Raw genomic sequence first — 10,120 nt, 5'->3', positions numbered from 1 at the left:
GCTGCAACCAAAAAAAAAATAGCCGGGCGTTGTGGTCCCAGCTATTTGGGAGGCTGAGGCAGGAGACTTACTTGAGCCCAGGAGTTGGAGGTTGCTATGAGCTGGGATGCCACAGCATTCTACCCAGGGGGACAGCTTTAGGCTCTGTCTCAAAAAAAAGGAATTGCCTTGGGTGAGAAACCAGGCTGTAAGGCAGGCAGGCAGCTAGCCAGAGCTCATACAGCACCACCTCCCTCTCATGGCTTCTTTTCTTTTCTTACAGCTCTTCATTCTCAAGCCTTGGCCCTTTCCCAAAACATGGAGGATGAGCCCACATTTCAGGTGGGTTGAGTTATTCTTTCTTTCCAGGAATACTACCTCAGGTGTCAGAGAGTAAATGTAGCCTTCCCTTGCTATAAAGAAACAAAAAAGAAAAAAAAAAGAGGGAAAAAATGTGTTGGATGAATACATTACATGTTTCATTGGATTTATCCACAAAATAGCTATGTGAGAAAGATGGTTAGATTCTGTTTTATTCATGAATAAATAAGCAGTGAATCCTGAGTTTAAATCCATGTCAGCACCACTCACTCCATAATCTGCCACTCTATCCTATGTGCTGCCTGTCAATAATAGTTTCCTAGAGGGATCTGAGCCCAAATTATGCCCAGAGATGACTCACCAAAGGATGAATTCTCCTTCTCTGCATGGGTTGTTCTCTGCTGTGGGACCTCTTACTCATTTATGGCTGTAATATTCCATGTAATATACCCTACCAAAGAGTATATCATGAATAAAGTTAGAAGACATCATACTGGGAGTCTGGAATTTTGGTATGTGCTAGTCAGAGGGTACCTGCATGACCAGCCTCCAGTGAAAATCCTGGTCGCTGAGCGTCTAATGACCTTGACTGATTGACAACATTTTGCGTTTTGTCAGATTTAATTTTAGAGGAATTAAACACAGGCCTATGTGACTCTCCTGAATGGGCTTTACTTTTTCTCCCACTGTATTGAGCCCTCACCATGAGTGTAACTCTCTGTCATGTCCTGTGAGTTCTCTTGTGAATCACAGGACCCAAGAACAGTGTTAGGACCTGCCAGCACTGCCCCATTAAGGCAGGCCTATGTCTTTCTCACTTATCTAATTACTAGTATATAACCTTGTTTTCTAGGAGCTGAATGTTTCTTAAGTGAGTGATAATGGCACCATTTATGCATTAAACCTTTCTGTATTCACCTTGCCTTCCTTCTTACTAACCATATATCCATGTTTGTTTTTTTTTAAGAGTCAAATTAGGTGGAAAAAATCAGCTCTCTCTTAACTTGTAATATCTTGTCACAGGTATAGGGACAGGCAAAGATGTTTAGGCTTTCTCGCCCCTAGCCTTGGGTGTGGGACAAGATAAAGTGTCGTGCCCAGAGTTTGGAATTTCCCCCAGAAAACACTCAGAGACTTGGTCCAATGCAAACAGCAAGAGGCACTTTATTGCAGACTCGAGTCTGGGCTGTCCACACCTGACGCAGCAGGAGATAGAGTGGCCCTGACCCTAAGATGGCAGGGGATTTTATGGGGTACAGAAGGCAAGAAGGGAGGGTCTAGGTGAGACAGTGATATTACAGCAACATAGTTGATCATAATATTACAAAACACATAACTGCCTTTTTTTCCCTCACTGGACTGGAGCAGTTAGCTTAAAAAATGTAGGCCACAATTCATAACTAGGGATGACACAGCATGGTTTGAAATTTTACGTTTTGAATCAGAACTATTGAGGTCTCATCTGATTGAGATGGTTGCATAAAAACACATTAGTTGCCTGCTATCATTTGTTGACATGGAGGTCCATAAAAAGGGTATGGGGGTGCTGGGTGCAGTGGCTCATACCTATAATCCCAGCATTCTGGGAGGTTGAGGCAGGTGATTGCTTAAGCTCAGGAGTTTGAGACCAACCTGAACAAGAGTGAGACTTCCTCTCTAAAAGTAGCAGGGCATTGTGGTGGACACCTATAGTTCCAGCTACTTGGGAGGCTGAAGCAACTTGAGCCTAAGAATTTGAGGTGGTTGTGAGCTATGATGCCATGGCACTCTACTGAGGGCAACAAAGTGAGGCTGTCTCAATAATAATAATAATAATAATAACAACAGGTGGTGCCTGTGGCTCAAAGGAGTAGGGTGCTGGCCCCATATACTGGAGGTGGTAGGTTCAAACCCGGCCCCAGCTTAAAAAAAAAAAAATCAATAAATCAACAAATAAATAATAAAATAAAAAAAAAATTTTTAAAGGGAGTATGGAGGGGACAGAATTTTCCCAGTTGCTGGCTGACGGGTAAGCAGATGAGTGGTAAAGAAAATGGCAAAGAAAATGATTTTGCAGTGCACACAGACAGGGACACTATAAAATTTGGCATTGTTGCAACTGTAACTTGTCACAGCCTTTGAGAGGAGAAGTTGGCAATTTTTACATTAGACTCAAATTTAAAAATGTACAGATCTGGTTATTTGGCCATTCCATTTCTGGAAAAACACTCTCAGAAGAGAGTGTTTCAAAGGATGCAAAGGATGTGGTGTGTTCCTGGCTTGACTCTTGGATATCTGTGGAAGAATTTTAGTTAGAATTCAAATTTCCAACACACTAATAAACTGAATTTGACTGGCCAAACTGAACATCTTTCTGCTTTCTTGTCTGCTTCTCTCAGTGATGCCTAATTTCTCTCGAGTCTAGTTGATGTTTGTGTTTGTGGTGCTTTACTTTACAGGAGCCACTGACCTTCAAGGATGTGGCTGTGGTCTTCACTGAGGAGGAGCTGGGGCTGCTGGACCCTGCCCAGAGGAAGCTGTACCGAGATGTGATGCTGGAGAACTTCAGGAACCTGGTCTCTGTGGGTGAGGGGAATCTTTCTGGGTAATTGAAATGGAACTTACTGGAGTGTTTGTGTTCCCTGAGAGAAGATATTTTTTAGTCTTTTCGCACAGGTCAAGTCCTTTTTATATAGAACTATTTGTTCTGCAACAAATAAACAACATAAACGAGGTGGTATATAAATAATAGAAACTTTATTTGTAGTCTGCAGGCTAAAGTGCAAGATCAGGGTGCCAGCATGGTTGGGTTCTAGCAAGGGCCCTCTTGCGAGGTACAGACTGCTAACTTCTTTTGGGGTACTCACATGGCAGACAAGGGCAAGAGACCTCTCTGGGGTCTCTTTTATAAGGGCACAAATCTCATGCCTGAGGGTTCCACTCTTATGACAGAATTACCTCCCAAAGACCTGCCACCTAACACCATCACATTGGGGTTTACCATTTCAACCTAGGAAGGTAGGGGGTCACAAACATTTAGTCCATTGCACTGTTAGAAAGCAGCTTCATTTGGCTGGTCAGGAATCATTTCCTTGTCTGTTCTGCCAAAGACTAAAGGGCATGGGATGCGGACTGCATTTTCACATCATTTTTGCATCTCAATAATGAGCCTCAACCTCATATCTGCTTACATTTTCAGGACAACAACCTTTCAAACCTGATAGGATATTCCATTTGGAACAAAACAAAGAGGCTTGGGTGAGAGGTGGAGAAACTCAACGAGATGTATATCCAGGTGAGAACCATGGGTTCTGGAGTCCTTGAAGATAAGAACTAGTCCAGGCAGTGAGAGGCTGAACTTGGATCAGACAAAACACCTGAATTCCCCATCCTCACTAGCCTGTGGATGCTGTGGGCACCATAGTAGGTAACTGCTCTGCGTCCTCATTTCTGTTCAGTTCCTAACTTCCCATGATTCCTCCCTACCTTTCAGAGAATGACATACCCAAAGTCAAGGAGAGCTGTCTGGATTTTTCTCTCTCTGATGGAAATAGCCAGTATAAGACAAGCCAGTGGCAGAGAGACTGTTCCAGAATATTGAAAGTCTCTGGATGAATTTTTCACTTTACTCCAGTATTCTACAAGTCCTGGTTATAAACAGAGTCTTACTACCTGACCCCTAAAAGAAAAAAATAGCCAATAAATCAGAAATCATGTCTAAGCCTTTTTGTCACAATAAGGGAGCTCATTTGTTGTCTATAAGGAACATATCTTGCTCTTGCCCTATAAGACTATCTTCCTCTTCCTCAATAAACTTTGTTTCGAACTTAAAAAAAAAAAAAAGGTTGGCAGTGCCTGTAGCTCAGTGGGTAGGGCATTGGCCATGTACACCATGGCTGGTGAGTTCGAACCCAGCCCACTCCAGCTAAAATCCACAGTGACAACTGCAACAAAACGTAGACGGATGTTGTGATGGACGCCTGTAGTCCTAGCTACTTGGGAGCTGAGGCAAGAGAATCACTTAAGCCCAAGAGTGAGGTTGCTGTGAGCTGTGATACCACAGCCTCTACCACGGGCAACATAGTAAGACTCTGTCTCAAAAAAAAAAAAAAAAAATCAGGCCAGGCGTGTTGTTTCATACCTGTAATCCTCCCACCTAGGAGGCTGAGGCAGGTGGATTACCTGAGCTCAGAAGTTCAAGATCAGCCTGAGCAAAAGTGAGGCCCAGTCTCTATTAAAAATAGAAAAATAGCCTTGGCACTCATAGCTCAGTGAATAGGACGCCAGCCATGTACACCAAAGGTTGGGGGTTCAAGCCTGGCCCAGGCCTTCTAGATAATGACAAATGCAACCAAAAAAATGGCCAGGCATTGTGGCAGGTACCTGTGGTCCCAGCTACTGGGGAGCCTGAGGCAAGAGAATTGCTTGAGCCCAAGAGTTTGAGGTTGCTGTGAGCTGTGATGCCATAGCACTCTACTGAGGGTGACATGATGAGACTCTGTCTCAAGAAAATAAATAAATAAAAATAAAAGTACAAAAATAGCCAGGCATTGTGGTGGGAGCCTATAATCCCAGCTACTGAGGAGGCTAAGGCAAGAAGATCTCTTGAACCCAAGAGTTTGAGGTTGCTGTGAGCCACGATGACACCTTGGCACTCTAGCCAGAGCTATTAATAAGATAAATATTACAGTTTTATCATTTGCAGCCAGTAATGGGCATAAGTCAAATATTTACATCTTCCTGTCTTAACAATATTATCTGGATTCCTATTAAATTGGTTTATAACAAACACAGATACAGCTGGTGCACTCTGGAGGATTTGGTGCCTTGTTCCCTCTCCAAGTTCAGCTCACACATATCCAGGAGTAGAGTTACCTCTGGGAGGCAATGCAGAGAGAGGACCAAATGGGCCTTAAACCCAGACTTTTTTATTCCAATCCCAGCTCTACCATTTCCTCACAATGTGATGAGAGTCATATGCTAGTTTATTTTCTCTCTCTGCCTTGACTTCATTATCTAGAAAGTGAAAATGATAACGGCTCCTATATTAGTGTTATTCTGAGGTTTAAATATGTGCACATTGGCACATACAATAGTGTAAATGTTTTTATTACTAGCAACAACAGCATTGTTAAGTGAAGAAATGAATTTTCCCTGTCAAAATCTTTTCAGAATTTCTCCTTTTGCATGACAACTCTATGAGACTTAGTTTGATTTTAGCATTTCACTTCCATGTTTGTTAACAGGACCCTTTTCCTGTTATCAGATACAAAAGTAAGTGCCCTGATGGTTAAGGTATAAAGCTGAATTTTTCTCCAAGGCATTGTTGGTCCAAGCCTGAGACCTGGATATCCCTGAGCCAGTCTTTTACTTGCTCTCATCTCTGAACTGTCTTTAACCCCATAGGAGACAAGAATGGAAAGGATATGGAGTATGTTCAAGAAAAAGAATTAAGGTTTCTTTCACACAAAGAGCTCTTATATTGGAAAATCTGGGAACAGGTGGCTCATCAAGTACCTAGGAATCAGGACCATCCAGTGAATCTTCAAGGGAAAGATTTCCAGTTAGAAGATGCTGCTCCCTGCCACGTGTGGGAAGGAGTGTCTACGTGGGGTTTTCAAACTGAGAATTTGGTAGACAGTCTACCAGAGGATGGGCCCATCAGGGTAGAAAAGCAGGAGTTCCCATCCTGCACAGCTGTAAGACCAGTCCCTACTCAAGAGTCTTGGATGAAAGATTTTGTGAATGAACCAGGGAATGTTCAAGAAGGATGTACAAAACTCTACATGGAAGACCCAATATATAAACATGATTGGGAAGATTACAGCTTCCACTATGGGTTATCACATTGTCATGATACCCACAGATTCTCTGCAAAAGATAAGCCATGTACTTGTGATAAATATAGACAAAACTGCTTCCAGAAGTCTGCACTTCATTACTCTAACCATGGAGGGAATGGTTTTAAAAGCAATGAATGTGGCTTCAGGGATGACTCAAACCATCCCACCCATCCAAGAATGCCCTTCAAAGAGAAACCCTGTAAATTTCATGAGTTTGGTAAGGGCTTGAGGCAGAGTGACTGTCTTGACTACCATAAAAGAATACCCACAGAAGAGAAATCCTGTAAAAGTCTGGACCATGGTCCGGGCTTCGGGCTGAACACACACATTCACAGCCATCCCAGAATCCCTGTGGGAGAGACACCCTACAGATGCGAAGTCTGTGGGAAAGGGTTTAGGTATAAATCAGTTCTGCTTATTCATCAAGGGGTGCACACAGGAAAGAAACCCTATAAATGTGAGGAATGTGGGAAGGCCTTTGGCCGGAGCTCAAACCTGCTTGTCCATCAGAGGGTTCACACTGGAGAGAAACCTTATAAATGCAGCGAGTGTGGGAAGGGCTTCAGTTACAGTTCGGTGCTTCAAGTCCATCAGAGGCTGCACACGGGGGAAAAGCCCTACACGTGCAGTGAGTGTGGCAAAGGATTCTGTGCCAAGTCAGCACTGCACAAGCATCAGCACGTCCATCCTGGGGCAAAGCCTTATAGCTGTGGCAAGTGTGGAAGGGGATTCAGCTGTAACTCCCACCTCAGCAATCACCAGAAAACACACACAGGTGAGAGGCCCTACCAATGTGACAAGTGTGGTAAAGGTTTTAGTCACAACTCGTACCTTCAAGCTCACCTGAGGGTTCACATTGGGCAGCACCTCTATGAATGTGATGTGTGTGGTAAGAGTTTCAGTTACAGCTCAGGGCTTCTCATGCATCAGAGGCTGCACACAGGAGAGAAACCCTACAAATGTGAATGTGGGAAGGGCTTCGGCCGGAGCTCAGACCTCCACATCCATCAGAGGGTCCACACGGGAGAGAAACCATATAAATGTGGTGAATGTGGGAAGGGCTTCCGGCGGAGTTCAGACCTTCACAGTCATCAGAGGGTCCACACAGGAGAGAGACCCTACGTCTGTGATGGGTGTGGGAAGGGGTTCATTTACAGCTCTGACCTCCTTATCCACCAGAGGGTCCACACAGGCGAGAAACCCTATAAATGTGCTGAGTGTGGCAAAGGCTTCAGTTACAGCTCAGGGCTTCTCATTCACCAGCGAGTCCACACAGGTGAGAAACCTTATAAATGCCAGGAGTGTGGAAAGGGTTTTCGGTGCACCTCAAGCCTTCACAAACATCAGCGAGTCCACACGGGAAAGAAGCCCTATACGTGTGACCAGTGTGGCAAGGGATTCAGTTATGGCTCCAATCTTCGCACTCACCAGCGGTTACACACGGGAGAGAAACCCTACATGTGTTATGAATGTGGAAAGGGCTTCAGATATGGCTCAGGTCTCCTCAGTCACAAGAGAGTACACACTGGTGAGAAACCATATAGATGTGACATATGCGGGAAGGGCTACAGTCAGAGCTCACATCTCCAAGGTCATCAGAGGGTCCACACTGGTGAGAAACCCTGTAGATGTGAGGAGTGTGGGAAGGGCTTTGCTCGCAGCTCCTGCCTTCACGTCCATCAGAGGGTCCATACTGGAGAGAAGCCCTATAAGTGTGGAGAGTGTGGGAAAGTCTTCAGTTACAGCTCAGGTCTGCGAAACCACCAGAGAGTCCACGTAGGTGAGAAACCTTCTAAGTAGATGTGAGTTGAGGATTCCAGTTGTAACTCAGAACTTTGTATTCATCTGGGAGCCTGCCGAGAGAGAAAACTTTGTCAAAGTGATAGGCAGCAGGGGCTGCAGGAGAAGCTGGTGTTTTCACAGCCATCAGCTAGTCTGCATGAGAAAGAATGGCCCAGAAGTGTGATAGAGAGGTAAGCACTCAGGCACCCATCAGTCTTTAGGAGCTTCCGGCTCAGCAGAATAGCCCCTAAATGGTGTGGCAGGGGCTTAGTAAAAAACATCAGAGTCAGCCTAGGAGGGAATTTGAACAAATGTATAAGTAGTATCCAAGGTGCACATTATGGATGTGGATTCCCCGTGGGGATGACACCAGTGCAGCAATGAAAAAAGTTATCACCTCACTATAACCAATATCATATGCACCTTTTAAGTTAACAGACAGTTTTATAAGAATCAGCCAGGTGCAGTGGCTCATGCTGTAATCCTAGCACTCTGGGAGACTGACTAGTGGATTGCTTGCACTCAGGAGTTCAAGACAGCCTGAGCAAGAGTAAGACCCCATCTTTACTAAAAATACAGAAACTAGCCAGGTGTTGTGCCAGGTGCCTGTAGTCACAGGTGCTTGGGAAGCTAAGGCAGGATGATCGCTTGAGCCCAAGAGTTTGAGGTTGCTGTGAGCTATGATGATGACATGGCTCTCAACCCCAGGGTAACAGAGTGAGACTGTCTCAAATAAATAAATAATAAAAGATAGTTTTATAAAAATAAAAAATGACATTAACGTTTATGGAAGCAAGTCACTTTTAGAAGACCGGGAACAGTCTTTTTCTGGGCAGGTCTGGGTAATATGTCTCCTTCACGTTTAAATCATGTTTTTCTGATTGTGCTTTATCTCACAGAGGTAAACTTTGCCTCTGTCAGAGAGATTGTAGTAAACTGCAGAAATATGTTTTTCTTTTTACCCAGTTTCAAAAACAAAATGTGATTTGCATTGCAATGAACTTATAGTTTAATTTGGGAAGAACTTGCATCCTCAAAAAGCTGTTTTTCTTGCTCAGCACCTGTGGCTCAAGCAGCTAAGGCGCCAGTCACATACACCTGGGCTGGCGGGTTCAAATCCAACCCAGGCCCGCCAAACAACAATGATGGCTGCAACCAAAAAATAGCTAGGCGTTGTGGCAGGTGCCTGTAGTCCCAGCTACTTGGGAGGCTGAGGCAAGAGAATCACTTAAGCCCAAGAGTTGAAGGTTGCTGTGAGCTCTGATGTCACAGCACTCTACCCAGGGGAACAGCTTGAGGCTCTGTCTCAAAAATAATAAATACCGTGTTTCTCCCAAAATAAGACCTACCCCCAAAATAAGCCCTAGCAGGATTTATATGCATTTGTTAAATATAAGCCCTACCCCAATAATAAGACCTAGTGATGGGATACGCCGCATAGCCATGCCATGCATTTTGGCGTGGAGCGGTAAGGAAGACTGGAATACCTTTTATCTGCCACAGCTCTTTTCTCTGAGCCGTTCGCACTTGGGCGGGTGTGCCTGTGGTAACCACGGTCACAGGCATCCTATTGCACACGTGCGAATGGCTAGGGGCAAGGAGTTCACGCATCACTAGCGCCAGCCCCACCAAGGTCAGCTCCCCCTGTCAGGTTCCAGAAGAAGATGACTTAACTGTATTTGAATAAATGTAGATTGTTGTATTATACTTAATAAAAATAAGACATCCCCTGAAAATAAGCCCTAGTGTGTCTTCTTGAGAAAAAATAAATATAAGACAGTGTCTTAATTTCAGGGAAACACGGTAAAAATAAATAATTTTTTTAAAAAAGCAGTTTTTCTGTTCCATTTTGAAAAAATACTGTTTCCACTTTGTCGTTTGTGTGCAGTATGACATACTTATTGGTAAGAGTGAAAATAAGTAGTCATTTTTGAAAGAATTTCTTGGTTGGGCACAATGGCTCACACCTGTAATCCTAGCACTCTGGGAGGCCAAGGTAGGTGAATTTCTAGAACTCAGGAGTTCAAGACTAGCTTGAGCAAAAGCAAGACCCCATCTCTACAAAAATAGAAAAACTGAAACAAGAAGATCGCTTGAGCCCAAGAGTTGGAAGTTGCTATAAGCTATGATGCCACGGCACTCTACCCAGGTTGACAGTTTGAGACTGTCTAAAAAAAACAACAGAATTTCTCTGTGGATAAAATTCGCAACCTTGA

The 10,120-nt window shown here is 44.0% G+C and overlaps 1 protein-coding gene across 1 annotated transcript in view; it reads left to right on the top strand.

Annotated features, from left to right (window-relative positions):
* Positions 1 to 7,922, top strand: part of ZNF229 (zinc finger protein 229) — a 10,927-nt gene extending 3,005 nt beyond the window's left edge. Inside the window, exons 2-5 of the mRNA XM_023518955.1 lie at positions 263 to 321; positions 2,739 to 2,865; positions 3,479 to 3,574; positions 5,686 to 7,922. Of these exons, the coding sequence (XP_023374723.1) occupies positions 263 to 321; positions 2,739 to 2,865; positions 3,479 to 3,574; positions 5,686 to 7,922 (2,519 nt within the window). The remainder of the gene's footprint in view (positions 1 to 262; positions 322 to 2,738; positions 2,866 to 3,478; positions 3,575 to 5,685) is intronic.
* The last annotated feature ends 2,198 nt before the right edge of the window (positions 7,923 to 10,120 follow it).

This window comes from Otolemur garnettii, unplaced genomic scaffold (assembly GCF_000181295.1).
Source record: "Otolemur garnettii isolate 467f Iridium unplaced genomic scaffold, OtoGar3 scaffold00152, whole genome shotgun sequence".
NCBI classification, from domain to species: domain Eukaryota; kingdom Metazoa; phylum Chordata; class Mammalia; order Primates; family Galagidae; genus Otolemur; species Otolemur garnettii.
The sequence above is the reverse complement of the archived record's forward strand: the minus strand, read 5'-3'. Positions and strand labels throughout refer to the sequence as shown.